The sequence below is a fragment of the Leopardus geoffroyi genome, chromosome C1 (assembly GCF_018350155.1).
Source record: "Leopardus geoffroyi isolate Oge1 chromosome C1, O.geoffroyi_Oge1_pat1.0, whole genome shotgun sequence".
Taxonomy (NCBI): Eukaryota; Metazoa; Chordata; class Mammalia; order Carnivora; family Felidae; genus Leopardus; species Leopardus geoffroyi.
In genome coordinates, this window is record NC_059328.1 from 154,529,964 (window position 1) to 154,552,720 (window position 22,757).

General features: G+C 35.6%; 1 protein-coding gene across 5 annotated transcripts in view; it reads right to left on the reverse strand.

Annotated features, from left to right (window-relative positions):
* Window positions 1-22,757, reverse strand: part of SCN3A (sodium voltage-gated channel alpha subunit 3) — a 115,866-nt gene that overhangs the window by 69,200 nt on the left and 23,909 nt on the right. For all 5 annotated transcript variants that reach the window (XM_045480050.1, XM_045480049.1, XM_045480051.1 and 2 more), the window contains 7 exons: window positions 15,318-15,631; window positions 9,690-9,808; window positions 7,049-7,138; window positions 2,483-2,611; window positions 1,740-1,831; window positions 381-653; window positions 110-173 (listed from right to left, as the gene is read on the reverse strand). In XM_045480050.1, the coding sequence (XP_045336006.1) occupies window positions 110-173; window positions 381-653; window positions 1,740-1,831; window positions 2,483-2,611; window positions 7,049-7,138; window positions 9,690-9,808; window positions 15,318-15,581 (1,031 nt within the window). In that variant the 5' untranslated portion in view covers window positions 15,582-15,631. The remainder of the gene's footprint in view (window positions 1-109; window positions 174-380; window positions 654-1,739; window positions 1,832-2,482; window positions 2,612-7,048; window positions 7,139-9,689; window positions 9,809-15,317; window positions 15,632-22,757) is intronic.

A 22,757-nucleotide genomic window follows, 5' to 3' on the forward strand; every position in this document is an offset into this window, starting at 1 on the left:
GGTAGGTAGCGCTACTCTTTACAATCTACATGTAAGAATACCCTTGTATTTTTTTTTCCTATCTGCTTTTTCTCAAAGTGTTCTACATTTTTTATATGATGTTTCTTACCCTGCATCTGAGCCATTTCCACAGAGTAAAGGGTCCTTTTGTCCATCCAAAACATAAAAGTGACCTGTTAATATAAAGAAGAATTAGCTAAATCATTTCATATCAATCCTACTGACATTAGGAATAAATTAGAGTTTGACTATCAGTTATTTTCAAAGTGGACACAATAAAGTATATTTACAAAGATGGCTTCAACCCCACAGCCTCAACTATTTATAGTTGAAAAATCATTCAGCAACACTCAGGTTAACAATGTAGCAATATTTCTTACTGTCATCTTCAATATAATCCTTCCAGTTAAATGTACTCATTGTTACATTAACAAATATTCCATTTGAATCCATTGTGCCATTAAAGTAGGATGTGGTGTTGGTTTCAAAAGCAGAATCGCTTGGGGGCCATTGCAAGCATTTATTCCGCAGGTTGCCCATGAACAGCTGCAGACCAATTAGAGCAAACACGCTCAGACAGAACACAGTCAAGATCATGACGTCAGAAAGCTTCTTCACGGACTGGATTAAGGCCCCCACAATGGTCTTTAAACCTGAGGAGAGACAACAATAGGTCATCCAAGGAATAGTGTCATAAGCCACAATGTGTATCTTCTTAGTCACACACATTCTCATTTCCCATAAACTGTTGCTTGGCTGTTTAGACACCAGAGCTTAATGGATAGCCAGATGATTTGGGAAATGGATGAAAAGCAGGTTTTATTTATGAATAGTATGCTTTCTGGGGATTTTAAAATGAAAGTGTAAATATCTAGGCAAGAAGCTTTCTTTTTTTTTTTCTTTTTTTTCTTTTTTTTTTTTTTTTGCTTATTCATTTATTTTTGAGAGAGAGAGTGTGTGAGCAGGGGAGGGACAGAGAGGGAGAGACAAACACACACAGAATCTGAAGCAGGCTCTGAGCTGTCAGCACAGAGCCCAATGTGAGGCTCAAACCCACAAACTGTGAGGTCATGTCCTGGGCCGAAGTTGGATGCTTAATTGACTGAGGCACCCAGGCACCCCTAGGCAGGAAGCTTTCTTGCCTGTGGTTTTACATGTTTCCATGAGCACCTAAAGATGAACTTGTAGTTACTTTTCATTTCAGATTTTGTGTTTCATGAGGCTGTCTCCCTCCAACCCATTCTTTATACCAGCCTCCATGTAGCTATAATCAGAGGAGAAAAGAATTGAAAATACTAACAATCCCATGCCAGGTACATGCTGTTCAATAATAATCTTTTCTCCTTCATAAAAGGAGATCTATTTTCAGAATAGACCTACAGTGAATGGTAAAACCCAAATCAATTAGTAAAGGCATGCTAGCAAAGCCTTTTCCAGATTGTAAAAGAGAAAACTTTACATCATAAATATAAAAAGGAAGAGACAGAGAGTGCACACATGTACTAGGGCAGACTAGTACTTTTATAGACACTCATGCAATTCTCCATTAAACTCAGCTGACTTTATAAACAAGTATGTAATTTCTAAAATTTTAGGAACTGAACTGCATGGAAACATCATTTGGCATTCTTGAAGTTGACAAACAAGAATAATAAACAAGTCTAATGTCATAAGTGTGGTTTCAACCTGAATATTACAGTGTATTTAAAGTCCACCCCAGTGTTTAACCTAGCTCTCACCTGGAATGACTGAAATTGTTTTCAGGGCTCGAAGAACTCTGAATGTTCTCAGTGCTGAGACATTGCCCAGGTCCACGAACTCTGTCACATATCTGTAATAGGGAGTTCACACACAACACAATAATACACAAGAAAAGTTGGAGATAAAAGGAGCCTATCGTCTTACACCAGTTTCTTCTTACCTGGAATTACAGAAATAGTTTTCAGAGCTTTCAAGACTCTGAAAGTTTGAAGGGCTGAAACATTGCCTAGGCTTACAAATTCTGTTACATACCTGTAGAATTAAATCAGAGTTACTGATAATTTTGGCAAAGTTTATTCCAAATAAAGAATGAAAGCTGGGTTTGGCCTATAGAGCCTCTTGACTTTAACAAATGGAATTGCTACAGAACTCAGAGTGCCTCAGCGGTAGGCTGCTTTATTTCAATGTAATTTTCACTAATATGAACAAGTTTGTTTATAAAAGTAATCAAAATACAGTTGAAGGTGTTAGAGTCAATGAATAACTTCATTTTGATGATGTGGAAGACTCTATGACATGAAAGTAATTCTGTTTATTTGCTCATTTACCAGATATATTTACCTTGCAATATGTATTCTAATGTGTATTCTCAAAACATATGAAGCATATAGTTAATTTGGCTAATAAGAACGCTCTACAATTAAAATATGTCACAACAATCTGGTTGATGATACAACTATTTTCATTCCTTCGAGTTTAACAACTTTTCAAAGATACTCACGCCATCACGATGACACTGAAATCCAGCCAGTTCCATGGATCACGAAGGAATGTAAAATCTTCTAAGCAAAACCCTCTTGCCAAGATTTTTATAAGCGACTCAAAGGTGTAGATTCCAGTGAATGTGTACCTAGGAAAAGCATCCAAACAAAAATTAACAATTTCATTTTAGCTGTAAATATACATATTTTCAACATGGCAAATCTTATCCTTTTGTGGTTTTTAATTTGCTAAAATCTTGTTTCTTATTTCCACTTACAAAGACTTGACTAGTTTAATTAATCTTACAAGCCTGAGTGAAGGGTTAAACTGAAGAGATAATATCTTCTCCCAAAGAATCTGATCTTGTTTAACTATTTAGATTTTTAGAATAATAGTTTCATGTGTTTTATGCATAACGATCCAGCTTGGCCCTCTAGAGCAACGCTGTTTGACTAAAATATCATACAAGCTACATATGTTGTTTGGAAATTTTTAGTAGCCAAATAAAAAAGTAAGAAAAAACAAGTGAATTTAATTTTCATATTATATTTTATTTCAACCAATATATCTGAAACACTATTCTAACATTTAAGACTAGACAAATTTCAGGTTTCACATGTGGCTAGTGTTTCCCTCATTAGACAATACAGCTCTAGAGGTAAAATTTCTTGGATTTGTTTATTTATAATAAAATATTTCATTCAAATTTATTAATGAGTAGAATTATTTTTAGGAATACATCACATGTCTAATCTAGAAAATATGCTTCCCCTTTTTGAGAGTCAGGCATAGGCTTGTAAAACTGTCTCTCTATGTATATATATGTGTATATATATATATATATATATATATATATATATACACATATATATGTATGTATATATATGTGTGTGTATATATATATATATATAAGAAAATTTTCAATTTATTATTATTTTATGTATGTGCATTTACACAATTACCAAAATTCACATATAAACAAAATTTCTGATTCTAACCTTGCATCAGCTACTATTTCTATACAATTGGGACAAATCATTTGAATATGCTTAAATTCAAATTTCAGCCTCCAAAATGGTGAAAGATTTTCCATTTACTGTTTGATACAGTGCATTTTTAGCTCTCTCTCCTTTGAGTGTTGACAATATTAAGTTATTTCTGTTTCTTCCAAAAATAGTTGAGAAAGAATACTTGTTTTTCAATATTGTGTTCTTTTAAAAAAGTACGATTTACGATTACCCTTCAGATTAATTCACCCAAGTCACAAAGATTTGACTTTTATATTAGAAACAATTATATTTGCCTGCCTACTAGTATTGTATATGTGAATAAAGTTAGGGGAGTTATTTTTGCATTGTTTTCTGCAGAAATTTCTCTCAGATAAGGGAACAAAGAAATAAGAGAAAAATGTATGCAGAGATCTTCATATCAGGTTTTCCTAAGAATATTTCTCCTCCCTTTTAAAATAATTCAGCTTAGTTTTTGAGGAATAAGTGTAATTGCTATATTTACTTATGAAGTAGCTGACCTTATTAGGAAAAGGTATACTTTACAACGCCACGCTTATATTTACTTGTGTTTTAGTTTGGATCTTTGCACATTACACATAACCACCATGACATTTCTGTTCGAAGATAGCTGCCTTGTAAAAAGCCATCAGAAACAGCTCAATGTGTGCTTTATTTATCACATTAATGGTTAATGTCCTATGGTCTATGCTTAGGCAATTCTAAGTTTTCTGCAGATTTACTAGGGGTAAGATGAAAGTCCCTACTCCTATCCCTGTTTTTTAGAAAAGTAAGAAAATTTGTGACATTTGGAGTATATAGTGAGTGTTGATAGCTATTCAAGGAAGAGAGTCCCAGAGCTTAACATCTGAGATAGAGCTTTGCACAGAACAGGTGTTCAGAAGTACCTATTAGCAAACTAGATTGAACAGGGAAGTAAGAATCAAGGGTACCTTGATCTTTCTTGGCTCTGCCCCTACTAGACTCTAACCATGCTGTCGATTCTGTCCATGTCACCGACGTTTTCTCCCATAATTATGACATCTATAGACCCGCCTCCCTTTCGTAACATGACCCTCACTATACAATATGGTTCTCAGCCTATTCTGTGTGTGTCACCTCTTTGTACAGGGACTGTTTATGCTACCAATGTCCTGTTTTCATGTCAGAACTGAGTTATCTTCTTTTTGCTTTGGACTCTGTTAGCTTTATTTGTTGGCTGTAACCACTGATTTTGCTTGTTTTCCTGCCTCTTTACTGTCAAGTGAGTAGGGATAAATGATCAGGAAGCTTGTGCAAAGTTTTGTCACTGACTGATGAAGTCAAAACTTTGTGGGGGTAGGACTATTTTCATAATGTATATAGTCATCTCTAAAAAATGACTTGAAAACGAGAGACCTGGGGCACCTGGGTGGCTCGGTTGGTTAAGCATCTGACTTCGGCCCAGGTCATGATCCCACACTTTGTGGGTTTGAGCCTCGCGTCGGGCTCTGTGCTGACCGGCTCAGAGCCTGGAGCCTGCTTCAGATGCTGTGTCTCCCTCTGTCTCTGCCCCTCCCTCACTCTGTCTCTCGGTCTCCCAAAAATAAATAAACGTTAAAAAAAATTTAAAAAATAAATAAATAAAATAAAATAAAATGAGAGACCTGCATAGTCAAGTAATAATATTCAAGTGTCCTCTTTGCCTATCTTTTAATAATGTTTTACAGATAAATGAGATTTACACAGGTTTAAATGCTTCAGTAATTTCTGCTAGGAAAAGTACATATAGAATAGGTTTATATAGGTATGTTCATTTGTTAACCCACAGATGATAAATAACTAAAAATTCTGTTAAATTGCTTGCTCAACATAAGAACTGGATTCTTTCCTAAAATGATTTCTAGGGAGCATTTCCAAGCTACCAGCAAGGAGAAAAAAAAGTCTTTAATGTGTTAGATCACTGACAAATGATGGCTTAGAATAGTGCATTAAATCCTCAAAGAAGGGGCGCCTGGGTGGCGCAGTCGGTTAAGCGTCCGACTTCAGCCAGGTCACCATCTCGCGGTCCGTGAGTTCGAGCCCCGCGTCGGGCTCTGGGCTGATGGCTCAGAGCCTGGAGCCTGTTTCCCTCTCTCTGTGTCTCCCTCTCTCTCTGCCCCTCCCCCGTTCATGCTCTGTCTCTCTCTGTCCCAAAAATAAATAAACGTTGAAAAAAAAAAAAACTTTTAAATCCTCAAAGAAGCCTACAGAGGCAGAAATAGAAGTGGCAATGTTTGTCATAATAATTTATCTCCTATTGGGTATTATTTTTAAAAATATGACAACAAAAAGAACATACTAAAAACTTCTTTTCACTAAACCTGATCATTGTATTATACCATACATAAATAGCCTACATACCCTAAACACCTTCTGTGTCACTAATTAATGTGTTGCTTTGTCATGAATAATCTCATATGTGACTGATAACTTAGGGAATAATGTTGTTGTTATGATGCAAAAATTGTGTTAGTTAATGCAAAATTTTCCCCATATTGATGTTTTGAATCAATTAGTGGCATCTTTTTCGTCGTACTTAAATAGAACATCCTTAGCATTAAAAGAAGACATTAATACTAATGCAGAAAATTGACCTAAGAGCCTTCTTCAGTGCAAGCAGAGGCTAGTTTAACATGCCCCAAAACTATTGTGCTTACACCTTTCCCTTTGTATTAAAATAATGAATCAAATGTTTAATTTGAAGACATGATAGAAATGTCCCCAGGGTCTTCATCTTAAAAGAAAAAGGACAAGACCTGGGGTCTGAGACTGCAAGGAGTTGTTGGCTATGACTTTTGGTACAAACATCTATAGACGTTTAACTAGGCCAGTATTTTTTTTTATTGGGATTGTTACTGCTTTTATTAGTGTTCTAATTACAAAATCTCATAAGTTTGAATGATCTGCTCTTAATCATGTTTTCCCCTTAAGCCCTATTATTTTTTTTGAGTTCTGATTTTGTTAGAGACATTTTGTTTCTTTTATGGAACACATCTATGGTGTTTTAGCACACATGCTGTGTCTAAATAAACTACATATCTGACTGTAACTAAACATCTAAGCTACTTTCCTAAATATAATGATATATAACCATGATACCTAATATAATATATAATGCTAAACACCTAAATTTGTTTTATGAAAATATAGTGATAATAGTAATACACTAGAATGCAATAATTTTATTCATATTACTCAGATGGTCATTGTTTTTTATCTAAAATACATAACTATGATACTTTTATGCTAAATGACTGGTTTAGTACAGCTAATTGTACAGCTAAATGATTGGTTTAGTACAGCTATTGTGTACTATTTATAACCTTTCTTAAACAGGTACCGTCATGAATTTTTTGGGAAAAAATACTTACCTTATAGAAGAAAAACTCCCCTAAAGAACTTCCCTTATCTTCTTTCATGTTATGGAAATAACTTTTTCTTAGAAGCTTTTAGCCTGACTCCAAAAAGTGGAAAACTTAAGTCAGACCATAATCATAAGGAGACTGTGAGAGAATTTGATTGTGCATTTCTCATTCCAAGAAGTCATTCCTACTTACTCTACATTCTTCGTCCAGTCTGGAGGGTTACTCAAGGTCATAAATACACAGTTGGTCAAAATAGTGCACATGATAAGCATGCTGAATAAAGTAGATTATAGTTAAGGAATAAATGCTAGTATATTATCACGGCCATTTACAAACGATCAAATACCAAAAAAAAAAAAAATCATCAACAAAGTTACCTGTGAAATTAGTCTTACTTATTTGTTTTAAAGCAATGGCAAAAATAATAGTAATAAAGTATTAAAATAAAATAAGAAGTAAGAAATTGTAAAGCCTGTCATACATCCTGAGTCTACTCCTTTTCATTTTTCTCACAAAACCGAATTTAATAGAGAAATGTATCTGAAGCAATGGGAATTTTACATCCCAAGCAATTATGTGAAATAGAACTGCAATGGGAAATGACTGTTCTTTACTAAGTTCACAGTATAAAAGTATAAAAAGTCTGGGTTTGATTATATCTGAAGTTGTACTTCAGATATAATTTAAAGTCACCACTAACTGACAAAATGTTAATGGGTACAATATAAAAACCCTAGGAATGTATAGCCCAATATATTCAACAATGACACTGATTGAGCATTCTACTGTAATTAGGTACTCTTAATTCATTTATTCATAATGAATGAATAATATGAATCCATAGAATGAAAATAATTCAAATGAACCTCAAAAAATTATCAGTCCTGTCTGTCCTGTCTCTAGGTTAATCAGTCTTTTGTCTCTCTTTTAGTTTTTAGAAGGCCATTTTGAATCTGTCTATATAAAATGCCCATTCTTGATTAAAGAGCTAAATGTGAGACAGGAAACCATTAAAATTCTAGAAGAAAACATAGGCAGTAATCTCTTTGACATCCGCTGGAGCAGTGTCTTGCAAGATAGGCCTCCTGAGGCAAGGCAAACAAAAGCAAAACTAAACTATTGGTACTTGATCAAAATGAAATACTTCTGCATAGTGAAGGAAATAATCAACAAAACTAAAAGGCAACCTATGGAATAGATTATATTTGCAAATGACACATTGGATACAGGGTTAGTATCCAAAATCTATAATGAAATTATCAAACTCAACACTCAAAAAACAAATAATCCAATTAAAAAAATGGGCAGAAGACAAGAATAGACATTTTTTCCAAAGAAGACATCCAAATGGCTAACAGACACTTGAAAAGACTCTCAACATCACTCATTATCAGGGAAATACAAATCAAAACTCCAATGAGATATCACCTCACACCATCAGAATGGCTAAAATTAACAATACAAGAAACCACAGGTGTTGGCAAGGATGTGGACAAAGGGGAACCCTCTTACACTGTTGGTAAGAGTGCAAAGTGGTACAGCCACTCTGGAAAACAGTATGGAGGTTCTGCAAAAGAACTCTCCTAGAGTAAGAGTAGAACTACCCTACAATCCAGCAATTGCATTCCTAGGTATTTACTCAAAGGACACAAAAAATATAATGGGAAGGGATACATACACCCCAATGTTTATAGCAGCATTATCTACAATGGCCAAATTGTGGAAAGAGCACAAATGTTCATCAACTGATGAATGGTTATAGAAGTGTGGTGTGTATATATACATAGACATACACATGTACATATACATATACACACACATAATGGAATATTTCTCAGCCATAAAAAAGAATGAAATCTTGCTATTTGCAATGATATGGATGGAACTAGAGAATATTATGCTAAGTGAAATAAGTCAGCCAGAGAAAGACAAATACCATATAATTCCACTCATGTGTGGAATTTAAGAAACAAAACTATCATGGGGCTAAAAGAGACAAACCAAGAAACAGACTCTTAACCTACAGAGAAAAACTATTGGTTACTAGAGAGGAGGTGGGTAGGGGAATGGGTTAAACAGGTGATGGGGATTAAGGAGTGCACTTGTGATGAGCACCAGGTGTTGTATGGAAGCATTGAATCACTAAATTGTACACCTGATACTAAAATTACACTGTATGTTAACTAACTGGAATTTAAATAAAAATCAATGCCCATTCTTGAACACAGCCTCTGAATACCTATTTTATCATTACCTATTTGAGAATACTTTTGAAGTCCACAACTGTTCTGTCCTTTTTTGTGTACTTTTTGACTATCATTGTAAGTAGTCTTAAATTCAGTGATATTTAAATATATACTATCAGATATATAGGCACATAGTAGTTTAATAAATATTTAGTGAAGGAGGATGGACAGACTCAGGTGCTGAAGATATAGAACCAATTAGGGCATAAAAGTTTGAACATTGGTAATACAGATAATGTTTCTTTAGCAGTGGTTATGTATGGTCTAATTGAGGTTAATAAAAGTGTGAAGTAGCTTTGCTGTTATTCCTTCTACACAGTGCATTTCATTTACACATTTATTATCATCATTCATTTTTTTACTTCTAGAATCATAGTAGTAATTCTATGCTAATCTTTTTATAAATAGCAGAAAATCAATGAGAACAGGTTAAATAACAATGTCACCATTAATCTCAAAATAATTATATATATATAACATATAAAGGAATATATATAAAATATAAATATATAAAATATATTCATATACATATGAATGACATTTTCTTTAAAATCAACCGTAGGCATTCAGTCACATGAAAAGGATATGAATGTACCAAAATCTTAATAGCAATTTTCCTAACAGGGTTTAGCGGAGTTAAAATATACAAGGCAGAGGTGGCACTGAATCGGAAAATTGCCTTCCCTTTATTCAATACTATAAAAGTCTGAAAAAGAAAATATGAAAAAAAAAGTCACTAGATTAGACATGTGGTTTATTTGGAGAGTTTACACACATGAAGAACTTTTTACCTGATTTGTTTGTTCAAACCTGTTTAAACAAGTTGGTATATCATAACTATAAACACATTAGATGTTTCTCCCTTAAATTAATATATAGCTACAAGTAAACATATGATTTACTATTACCTAATTTGTCTCTAAGGTTTCAACTTTCTGATACAAACTAATGATCCTACACAGAATTTTTTTTTTATCAAGTTGTAACTTTACAGATTCCAACTTTATTTAAAGCTTACCATCTGTCTCCAGCTTTGGTTAACTTTTCAGATTATTCTGTACATATTGCTACTAAAATAATCTTTTATTTTAATTATTTCAAGTCTTTGAACTCTAACGCTTATGAAGCCTTTGTATTTTCCCTGTGGTAGTTGTCCTATTTTAAGATGTTTAAACAGGCTGAATAACCTGGTTTTGCTGATTCTATAGATCTGCTGGTAATACTGAGAAGGGACAGCTGCATAGAGAATTAGGCTTAAAGACATCATTTCAAAGGGCATTCCATAGCTAAAATCCTATGACTTGAAACCTATAATCATCAACTTAGCATTTAAGCTATGCTACCCAGTGATTACCTACCACATCTCTCTAAGATCATTTACTTTTTACCACCAAGGCATCTCTGCTCCAACCAAATCAGTCCACTTGTCAATCCTGCTCACAGCCTGTCAGCTTCTCCTTCTGATTCTGGAAATGAGTGTCATAAAATCCTAGAGGAAGGAGGTACCTGTGAGGTCATCTAATACAAACTCCCCCCATTCGGGGTCCGTAACAAGCCTGTCAGTGAGGTCCCACCCACTATTATTTCAAAGGTTCTTAGTCCTGTCTGCATATTAGAATCTCCGTAGGTGATTTTAAAATTGCCAATATTTGAGTTCTACTCAAAACCAAATGAATCAGAATTTCTAAAGGATGGGCATAGACATGGGATTTTTTTAAGTTTCCTCAGGCAATTCTAATATGCAGCCAGGGTTGAAAAGCCCTACCCTCAGAAAATGTCCTCAGCTATCAAAGTCACCTCCTTCATCATGTCTTTCCAGATAAATCACTGCCTTCTGATCGCTCCCTAATTGTTTCCCTTTACCAGTAAGTCTTAGTGTATTAATTTGCACACATTGGCATGTTGCTTGTAATTATAGTCAAGTAGCAGTTTACATGTAGGGTTCATTCCACTGAGGACTAGGTTAGAAGTTGTTATAAACTATTGAGCATAAAAAGCCTGTAATCTACTTTTTCTCCATTTTTTTCCACAGTATTTAATAGTGTGGTTTGTACATAAATACTTGTTTTAATTAAATGCAGGCTCACCTTTAAGATGCCATTTACCTTTAAGACATCTATATATCCATTTGCTTAATAATATGTTTTTACTCTTTAAGAGCTGTATCCCATACAATCATGTTCACTGACAACACGGTAGTGTTTGAAGAGGTAGAGAGAAATATTTATATTGTGAGTATTAAAGGCAAAGAAAACAACTTCTGTGTACATTGCCCTTTTGTATTCAAAGACCATGGAGTCAAGCATTACCTAACCAACCATTTTCCATGAACTGCAATCTATAAATTTGAACAATTGTATAAGAAGGACAAGGAAACTTCTTTCTAGCATTGAGATCATCCACACAGGACAGTGGACATTGAGAAAACTGCCCTTCAAGCACAAATGCATTAAAGGATTTTCTTGATTTTACAGGATTAGGTTATTTACATTTCAAACAATCTAGATCTATTTAGACATTCAATAACATGTAAAGTTCACCATAATTTAAAGTGCATTTACTTATGCTTTTGTGAAACAATTGCCATGAAAAAACAGTTAACACTTGTAACATTAGGAGGGGAATTTATTTTGAAAATCTCCAAAAACAGAGTGAGAGGAATGAACTGGCCCTGTAAACATGGAATCCTCTGCTCCCCTCAAAGATTAGCCTCTGTGGCACTAACGGGATTAAAAATGACATGCCAAGGGCATCTTCAGTGAATTTACAGGTTCTGGAACACAGCAGGCCTTAAGGACACAATTTCAGTTTATTTTGGGGGGAACAACACCTGGTATAAAATCTGAGTTCTGAGAAATGAAGAATAAAATACTACTATCCTATATAGTGAAATAATTACAAGGAAGACGTTTGAAATTTGGGGCTCTGATGTTATTGAGAGATGTAGCTAAACTGAACATTATTTGAGTGACAGATAATTGGAAGAGGAGTAAATAGTGTCAACTCCAGAATCTGGTCTCCAAGTCATGATAAATAATGATGTGCCTAAAAAACAATTACTGCATATTGCCACTAAGATGATGAAGGTAATAGCTGAAAGCGTGTCAAACTGGTTATTGTTCACTCTGGAATGCTACTTGCTATTTCAGAGATAAATATGCATCATATAGGTTCACTAAAATTTTTACTGCTTGAGGCAAGAGTAAGCTTTCCATCTCTAAGTAGGACCACTTCAGTCAGAGAATTCAAAAAGTTATACAAGCAGTTTTTAACGTTATCTTTCATTTTATCAATAAATGCCATATATAGCTTTGCTTAGTACTTAAGAGCTCTGACTGCTGGGTTCAATCCCAGAATCGACCTCTTATGGAGTATAACTTGGGCAAAGTTACGTAACCTCTCTGGGGTTAACCCGTGTGTAACGCTTAACACTAACACTTAACCCATGTGTAAAATGAGGCCAATGGTACCTGCCTTGTTGGTTCTTGAATAATAAATGAATTCTGCCACCTAAACACCCAAACAGTGCCTGAAATCCACACCTATTTTGTCTGAGCACATTATTAGCTATCATTATTATCACTGTCACTATTCTTAAGTTATTACCTGGCCAACTTAAATACCATTAAAATGCATTGTGATGTGGCTCGTCTGATTATCTGATTAAATTAGGCATGCAAAATATATCATTAATTAATGGCAACAAACTGTTACATAATGCTTTACGATTTTAAAATGTCTTTCACCTGCATTATTCATATAATTAACATAAACTTCATACCATATTCTTAAATTCCAGAACTTCTCCATTAACTTTTTACATTAGCTTCTTTTATCCTAACAATCACAAACTATCATCTTTTTCAATAGCATCACCTAAGTCTTCATTTTTCTAGATACTTCATAAAGAAAAGCAGTGCACCCACAGTAAAGAGTAAATAGATGTCTCCTGAGGTGGGTCATTGCCACCATGAATAAATCAAGGTCCAAATCTTGTTCTCAGACAGGGAGGCAGTAAGAACTGACTTTGTTAGCACACAGAGAACAATTCTGTTTCTTGGCAGCAGACTCACATTAACCAAGCTTAAGAGCATGACATACAAAATCAGAATGCAAATCTATTTATTTACAACAAGATTTATTTCTGTCACGTGGACTGAAATAATTGTAATGGCATAACCAGCATACTCTTTCCTTTCAAGCAGATCTATGGGAAGACAAATTCTAGTTAAGAAGGTTCTTTGCTGAGTCAACTTAAGTCAACTTAATCAAATGCAGAATGTTTAATGCCTCCTCTGTTCAGTAGCCCAGTGTAGCCCCTCTGCAATGAAATGGACTTGATTTCAGAAGGAAAATGCTTTCAGATCTGTCTCCCTTGAAAAATGCCAGTGTTTGTCTCTGTTATTTCCCCCATCCTTTAGTCTTACCAATTTCCTTCCTTAAGAACACTTCCTTTCTTTAAGTAGCAAATACTTTTAACCATGTCAGAGTAAGCATTCCCCCGTCTCTTGAAGATATCTTTTCAAATATATACTTTGAATCAGTAATTTTAAGGATAATTTTATTATAGTTTCTTGGGGGATGCTTCACTTATCATTGTGTATAATAATACAGTAACTAAATTTCAAATTTTTCTTTAGTGCTTCTGTAGTAAAGTTCTGGAATAAATTACTTTTAAAAATATATGAATCTGTATTGAATGCCACCTTTCATGAGACTAATTTCAAAGGAAAAAGAAGGGCCATGCTTAGCTATTTAAATTTGTTTGATGATTTATAGAAAACATTTTAAAACTTGCTACTCAAAGTGTGGCCCATGCATTAGCAGCAAGAATCTCACTCGAGGACTTATTAGACATGTAGATCTCTAGCCTCCTCTCAGACCTGTGGAGTCAGAATCTATATCTTAACAGGATCCTCAGATAATGTGTATAAACACGCAAGTTTGAGAAACCCTTCTTTAGAGCAATAGGGCTAGCTCCACGATTGGATGGTTAACTGCCAGGCTCTTTAACATCACTGATCTTCTCTGTTTAAATTGTGTACTGCTTAGAGAATGCAATTTCCTTAGCCATTCCTTTTAAAAGGACTGGCTCTAATTAATAAAGGTGTTTAAAACCTTTTTTAATCCACAAACCATCAATTCATGGTGATATCTATTTATGTTTATTTTCTACACATACCTGTTTTTATTCTTATGAATGTGAAATATAAATTGTGGTTATAAAATGCCAAAATACCCAATTACATCATGCAGAATCTATAATCTATTAAAAAATATTTACTATAAACTCTGCAAAGCTGGTTATCTTCAAAAACTAGTTAATTCTGACAGAATTTTGTGGTTATTATAGCTTTAGGAAGGCATAGTCATAACTTGATTTAAATCATATGTAGATAGAGAAAACTTGAGTATTTTGTTTTTGTCTTCTGTTTTTGACATTTTTTTCACGGACTGATGTTTTAACAATAAGTAATTATGACTGTGCTTGTCAATGTATTCTCTTCCTATAGGAGGATGCTAAATAAAAATATTACCCTCTGGGGTGCTTGTGTGGCTCAGTTGGTTAAGCGTCCAGCTTCAGCTCAGGTCATGGTCTCACCATTTGTGAGTTCAAGCCCCGCATCGGGCTCTGCTCTGACAGCTCAGAGCCTGGAGCCTGCTTCAGATTCTGTGTCTCCCTCTCTCTCTGCCCCCACCCCCCACATGTGCTCTGTCTCTCTCTGTCACTCAAAAATAAATAACTGTAAAAAAATTTTTAAAAATACCCTCTAGAGTACAAATCTGTTGTGAGGAAACCTCAAGCTAATTAAAAACTAAAAAATAAGAAGTACGTATGCCCACAACTCTTCTTTGGCATGGCTCTTCTTCTGTTCTCTACCATGTGCTTCAGTATGTCAGTAATAACAGATATTGTGCTTTGTTGGCGTCACTTTTAATTCTGACTATCTCAGTTACTGTGAAATTGTGGAAATTGTTCGCCTCTCATATCTCTGCACTGCAGCCAAATCTTGACTTCATTTCTTGTAAATATTTCTCCTTATACTGTGCCTAAAAGTAAGTGGAAATAAAAAGTATAAAATCTCTAAAGGTAGAAAACTTCTGATGCAGTATGTGTATGAGCCAGGAAAAAGTATATTAGAGTTAAGTGTTTAATTGAAGACTTAACTTTGGAAATATCACTTAACTTTAAAATCAATAAAATCAACACTCACCTTCTTACTGATATAGTACGGGTCCAGGTCCTCCAGAGGCTCGGACACCATCTCTGGAGGGATGTCTCCATAAATAAACGGAAGGTTCTTTCCAGCTTCCAAGTCACTGTTTGGCTTTGGTTTGTTCTCGTCATCATTGTCTTGTTCTCTCTTGGGCTTTTGGGCTTTCTCTTCTGCGGCACGTTTTTCGATAGCAGCAAGAGATTCTCTAGTAAAAAGGCGGAAGCTTTCAGGCCCCGGGGGTACCAGCAGTGCCTGTGCCATCTTTTCATCCTGCACATTTAATTACGTTTAGCTTCTTGCATAAGAATTGCCTGCAATAAAAAAAAATGCATGAGAGGAAAGCCAGTGAATGAGAGGGATTGAGAAAATCAACCAAGATGTCATTTAATGTTTCTTCTACTAACTTTTTTGCTAGTATATTAATAAATGACCATTGTTTTTGGCGAAAAGCTATTTTCTTCTTCAATACGCATGTTGCTCTTTTCTGCATGTTGTTTCAGCATAAACATTTTACAGTGTCCCTTTGAGGATTCTTCTAGTAGCTTTTTAAAAGTATAAACATTAATAGTGCTTTTAGTGCTGCACTACAAATTTTAACCTGGAAGCAGCATTATCCAATCTGAGTTTCAATAAGCCAAGTATATAGGTCTGTCAAAGTCGGGTCAGAGACTTTTGAGCCAAACTATAGTATACATTTGGTGAAGAGAATAATGTCATTGATGCTTGTCAGTAAAACTACTTAAGGACCCATCATTTCTTTCCCTGCTCCTTTTATCACATCATACTGATTCCAAATAAAGAAACACAGTAGTATATGCCTGACTTACAAAATCTCAGGATAGGAAAAGAAGTTTTGCCTAATCCAACCACTGTTCTGGTTATCAGCATCATTATCATTGACCATGGGTTCTCCAAAGTTTGACCATCAGCAGCGACAGAGAAATCAAAACTTCTCTCTCAACTTTCACCTTGGATCCTTCTGAAGCATCTTCTGAGGCAAGGCGGAATATATTTCATTTTCTAGTCTGCTGTTATTCAATTATTCCCAGACACTTTTTGTATTCTTTCTGAATCTTACATTTGATGTAGTACTTGGAAGCATGGACTATGGAGCTAGACTCTCTCTGTTCTTAACCCTGGCTCTGCCATTTATGAGCTACATGACTTTGCAAAATGTAAGCCCTCAGTTCTTCAGTCTCCACTTATAAAATGGGGAAGCTATGAGAAATGACCTCCCAGATTATGGTAACGAGTAAATGAATTAATTTACATTAAGTGTCTAGACTGTTCTGGAATTAGTCAGCACTGTGTTGGTGTCAACCATCATAATCTAATTATCTTTCATTCCTTGTAGCTGTGTCCTCTGTTGTGGTTTCAAGCATCCTCACACTTCCAGGCATTTCCCTTAAGTGAGGTCCTGATTTGGTGGAACCACAGCTGACCACAGAGCTCCAAGAGTGCACCAGGAAGTACAGGGCCATATTCACATGCCATGTAACTGGCTAGGATTAGAAAGGAGAAAAAAGCAGACATGTGGGGTGACCCTGATCAATTTTCCAGGGAAGGTAAAAAAAATTCTGCTAGAAGTGTGACAGAATGGTCAAAAATACTAGAAATCAGCTACATATATTTTGAAACATAAGTTAATAGCTATTTTATTTTGCATCATGTCAAAAATCACATTTAAAAAAACCTAGAAAATAGAAACAATAAACAAATTTCAATGAGCACATCAGTCATCTTATAAAACAATCTACAACCATGACATTGGGGTAATCATCAGAGTCGTCTGACATTTTTTCTAGCCCAACCACCTACCCCATTTCTGCCCCTGCATTTACTCTAGTCTCCATAGTCATTTATCCCTAAATGGCCTTCTAATTCTTAGCTGTTTGTGGCATGTATATACTGAGCCTACAGACAATAAGAAACTCTAGATCTTATAGTAACATAAGAAAAATGATATAGATTAAAAATGACTATAGATTATTACATATGGTTTTTTGGGGTTTATATCTGAATTCCTAGTGCCCTGGTCTGTACTAATGAGTTAGGTATTTTTAATAGCTTTTTCTTTTCTTTTTTTTTTTAATGTTTATTTATTTTTGAGAGAGAGAGAGAGAGGGAGACACAGAATCCGAAGGAGGCTCCAGGCTCTGAGCTATTAGCACAGAGCACAACACAAGGCTTGAACCCACAGACTGTGAGATTATGGCCTGAGCCGAAGTCAGACACTCAGGCACCCCAATAGCTGTGTCCTTTCATTTAACTAGTATTTATAATATGACATTGTTATATTTTCTCCTACTATGAAGGTATATTCTAAGTAAGTTAAAAAAAATATCAGATGTCAAAAGCTGTGCCATTTTCCCTACTAGTTCTGAAAAAGAATTTCTGGTTTGTGGTGGGACTGGGCTTTTTTGTTTTGTTTTGTTTGCCATCAAGTAGCATATGAATAAGAAATTTTGAGAATAGTTATTCTATTTTAGTCAAAAATTAATCACTGTTTATTTTGTGCCTTCTAACTTCATGACACATGGCACAAAGTAGAATTAAAGTTTTTTGCCGTTTTATGTTCATTTTGACCTACACATGGCCAGTCCAGTGCTAAGCTGTTATAGAATAATCACCTTAATACTTTTGAATGTGGAAGGAGTTTGTGCATTAACTGCAAGCCTTAAATACCCAGAGATGTGTAATCCATCTATCTCTCATCACCTTTCATGAACTAAATGGATAAAATTTTTACCAATTGCTAAATGAAAATGAAACAGCATGACAAAGATCTCTTAAGACATTTCTACGAAGCATGGCTGCTTTCTTAGGGAAGAAGAAAGTTTACTATTGTATTTGAGAGTTTAGTTAAACTAATTTTCGTTTCTTTATTAAAAATGGAATGAGGGGCGCCTGGGTGGCTCAGTCGGTTGAGCGACCGACTTCGGCTCAGGTCATGATCTCGCGGTTTGTGAGTTTGAGCCCCGCATCGGGCTCTGTGCTGACAGCTCAGAACCTGGAGCCTGTTTCAGATTCTGTGTGTCCCTCTCTCTCTGCTCCTTCCCCGCTCGTGCTCTGTCTCTCTCTGTCTTTCTCAAAAATAAATAAACATTAAAAAAATTAAAAAAAGAAAACAATGGAATGAAAAGAATGCAGCAGTCAGAATCCTGAGTTCTGGGTTTGTACTGAGCCTAACCATTTGTTTATGACATTTAACTTTCCTCAACCTCACTGCCATTGAAACACTTTACCATATATGTGGCAACACTTTGCCACAAAGAAATAACCACTTATACTCATTTAATTGAAATTTCCTGGTTCCTAGGTTTTAAAATGAAATTAGGTTAAAAATATCTAATGTGGAGGGGCACCTGGGTGGCTCAGTTGGTTGAGATTCTGACTTCAGCTCAGGTCATGATCTGACTGTCCGTAAGTTCGAGCCTGCATAGGGCTCTTTGCTGACAGCTCGGAGCCTGGAGCCTGTTTCAGATTTTGTGCCTCCCTCTCTCTTTGACCTTCCCCGTTCATGCTCTGTCTCCATCTGTCTCAAAAATAAGTAAACATTAAATTTTTTTTAAATATCTAATGTGGAAATATTTCAATAATCTGTACAGATTACTTTGATTTCTCTGAGATGACGTGGAACAGGGTACCATCACCAAATCGTAAACACATATTTAAACAAATCATTCTTTACCTGCCTATTGGCAAGGACTAGCACAACGAATGTGAGTCTTGGCCAAAAGAAAGTAACAAAGTCTCTTTGAAACTGCCACACTATTGTTTCTAAATCCTAGGAACATAGATCAGTTCCATACTCAAGGCTTTTCCTTGAGTAGGGTTTGCCCAATATTTGGATAGGTTGAGACATTAAAAATCATAGCAAGGGGAGCTTCCTTCTCATGGCTTCTCCTGCAGCTTTGCTGTTTAGAAACCTCTCATAGTTCTAAAGCAGTTCGATTTTAAGTTTTTTCCCTCTTCCCTCTTGTTCTTTGTGAGCCAATTATATAGACCTCTTACATAATTTTACATTTCCATTAGAGCAGACTTTTAAAAATTAATTCCTACTGATGCCTTGGTGTGGGATATATATTATTAATGAATATATGTGCATTATAATTTATTAAAATATATCAAATTTAATATGCCAAATTTTCTCTAGAACTGTCCTTGCAAGGACAAAAAAGATTAAAAAAAAAAAAGACCTGAGGAGATGATCTCTTTGACTAAAAACCAAAGTGTGTGTGTGAATGTGTGTGAGTAAACCAAATGCATCTCTCTTAATCAATAAAAATACTGTAGTTTCCAAAATCCTATTCTAGGGATGGACCACAGAATTTATAGCCTGGAAGGATTAGGATCATTTATGCAAGAAATATTTATTGAGAGACTACTATGTGTCAACACTATGTTTGGACTAGGCACCCATGGTTCTTACTCTTAAGAAGCTGACAGTCCAGGGGAGCCTGGGTGGCTCAGTCAGTTGAGCATCTGACTTCAGCTCAGATCATGATCTCGTCTTGGTGAGTTCGAGCCCTGCATGGGGCTCTGTGCTGACAGCTCAGAGCCTGGAGCCTGCTTTAGATTCTGTGTCTCCCTCTCTCTCTGCCCTTCCCCCACTCATGCTCTGTTTCTCTGTCTCAAAAATAAATAAACATAAAAAAAAGCTGACAGTCCAGTGTGAGAGATGTTTACACAAATAATTATAATACCATTGTACATATATGACTGGTTATTGTCTGAGCTCCATAAATGGGAGCAATTTGTTTATTCTGCCCATGCAAGGGTGAGGAGGTTTATGGTTCAGAGTTTTCCTGAGAAAGTTTTATAGACTAATTGTGATTTGACCAACTGGCATAGTGGTGGTAGTTGGAGGAAAGTTGGTAGGAAGACCAATCAGTAAAGATAGTATGTGCATGGGCCCAGAAATAAGAAAAAGCAGGGAGAGCTTTGGAAGAACTAAGAAGTTCATTACTAAGAACAAGTTCATTACTAAGAACTAAGAAGTTCATAGAGACCAACCTGCTCAAAAGAAAGTGGTTAGAGCAAGGCTGAAACGCTGGCAGGATATAAATCACAAAAGGTCTTGTACAGCATGCTGAGGTAAACCATGGATGGGGAGTGATGGGATTGATTTGAAGATTAGAAAGATAGTGGCAGGATAAAGGACAGACAGGTGGGGGTGATCCTAGAACAATGGTTTTCAAACATTTTGATTTCAGGATCCTTGTTTTGTTTTTTTTTTTTTTTTTTTTTTTAGGTTTATTTATTTATTTTGAGAGAGAGACAGAGCACAAGTGGGGAGGAAAAGAGAGAGAAAGAGAAAGAGAGAGAGAATCCCAAGGAGGCTGCACACTGTCAAGTTTACGGCCCGATGAGGGGCTCAAACTCACAAACCAAGAGATAATAACCTGAGCCAAAATCAAGAGTCAGAGGCTTAACCAACTGAGTCATGCAGGCGCTCCCTTTTAGACTCCTAAAATTATTGATGATATCGGGGAACCTGGGTGGCTCAGTCGGCTGAGCATCCGACGTCAGCTCAGGTCATGATCTTGGGGTTGATGAGTTTGAGCCCCGCGTTGGGCTCTATGCTGATAGCTCGGAGCCTGGAGCCTATTTCGGATTCTGTGTCTCCCTCTCTCCCTGCCCCTCCCCCACTAGCATTCTGTCTCTTTCTCTCTGAAAAACAAATAATAATTAAAAAAAATTACTGATGATATCAAAGAGCTTTTGTTTATGGGGGGCTTATCTATTCATATTTATCATATTAAAAATTAAGATTTAAAAACTTTTATTAACTTAATAATGACAAGCCCTTGTGTGTTTACATACAAAACACATTTTTAATAAAAATAACTATGCTATCCCAGATGAAAAAAAAATGGTGTGAGAAAAAGGAATTTATTTTTTTGTTATTAAAAAAAATTTTTTTTAATGTTTATTTTTATTTTTGAGAGAGAGAGAGAGATTCAGAGAAAGAAGGAGATACAGAATCTGAAGCAGGCTCCAGGCTCTGAGCTGTCAGCACAGAGTCCGACATGGGGCTCGAACCCACAAACCATGAGATCATGACCTGAGCTGAAGTTGGACACTTAACCGACTGAGCCACCAAGGTGCCCCAGGAATTTATTTTAAATTTGGGCAAATCTCTTTACTTTCTGGAATACAACCAGATCCTCCTATCTGCTTCTAGGTTCAGTCTGTTGAGATATGTTGTTTTGATTGAAGTAGATGAAGAAAATCCTCATAATAAATATATATGTAGCTGGAAAAATGAGTTTTTTAATTGTTTTTTCCAGGCTGTTTTGAATATTCTTTGATACACACCAAAACTCTACAAATAATAATTGCTTGAATTAGTTTCAATGTAAAAATCTGAAACTGTATCAGGAATTATTTACTGATCTTGCCTTTTGGATGGATTCTGTACCATGTATGGATCATTTGGAAAATATTGGCACACTGGTAGGCAGATTTCCCAAAATTTGGCAAATTTCATTAAATAACGTTCAAAAGTCACGTTCGTTAATGTCACCATTGATCTCATGAGAAAAGTCATAATGTATTGGGAGGCTGTCTAGTTCGCAGTGGCAGGTAAAAGTTTTCCACAATTCCAATTTCCACTTGAAAGCTCCAGTTTTAACACTGACAACAAATGCTTGTCATTTGCTTTTCCTGAAGTGACAGCCTTTTCCTTTGTTCATTTTTTAGAAAATATCTGCTAAATATCCAAGTCTGAATAACCATAGTTTGTCACTTCTTCTTTCAAGTGAAAATGGTGTTCCATGAAAAAAAGAAAAAGTGGTTTATTCAGCTTCTGATTCACACAGTCACACAAATGCTTTTCCTTGAGACAACCATGGCACTTCAATATGCAGCAGAAATGCTCTATGTATTTTTTCCAGTTTCATCATGCAGAATACTAAAAACACATGTCCCTTAGGTCAAGATTTAATACAATTAATAATATTTCCTGCTTCATCAAAGTTGTTCTTATGTGAACTGGTACTTTTTGCTTACTGAAAGTGTGTGGGAGTGAAAATGTCAAAACTTGTCCTACAGTTTGATGCTGCTGCCTTGCTCCCTGCTAAGACATTAGCACTTTCACTCCGTGACTTTTGCGCTATCAGTGAAAAAGGCAAAGGTCATCTTGGTATTACTGTTCGGAAAATAGTTGGACCTCACTGCCCCCCTGAAAGGGACTGGGGAACACCCAGTTGTCTGCAAACCACCCTTTGAGAACTGCCCTAGAAGGAAACAGTTGGGCACCAGGAATCTAAAGAAGAGGTCAAGAGAATATGACTACAGCTGTACTATTTAAGGGCCTACAGTCAGAACTGTATTCAAGCCCTGGCTCTGCGACTTTCTAGCAGTTTGACCTTGGGCAATTTGTTTTATCCTTTATAATCTTCAGTTTCCCTGTCTGCATAATAAAGATAATGA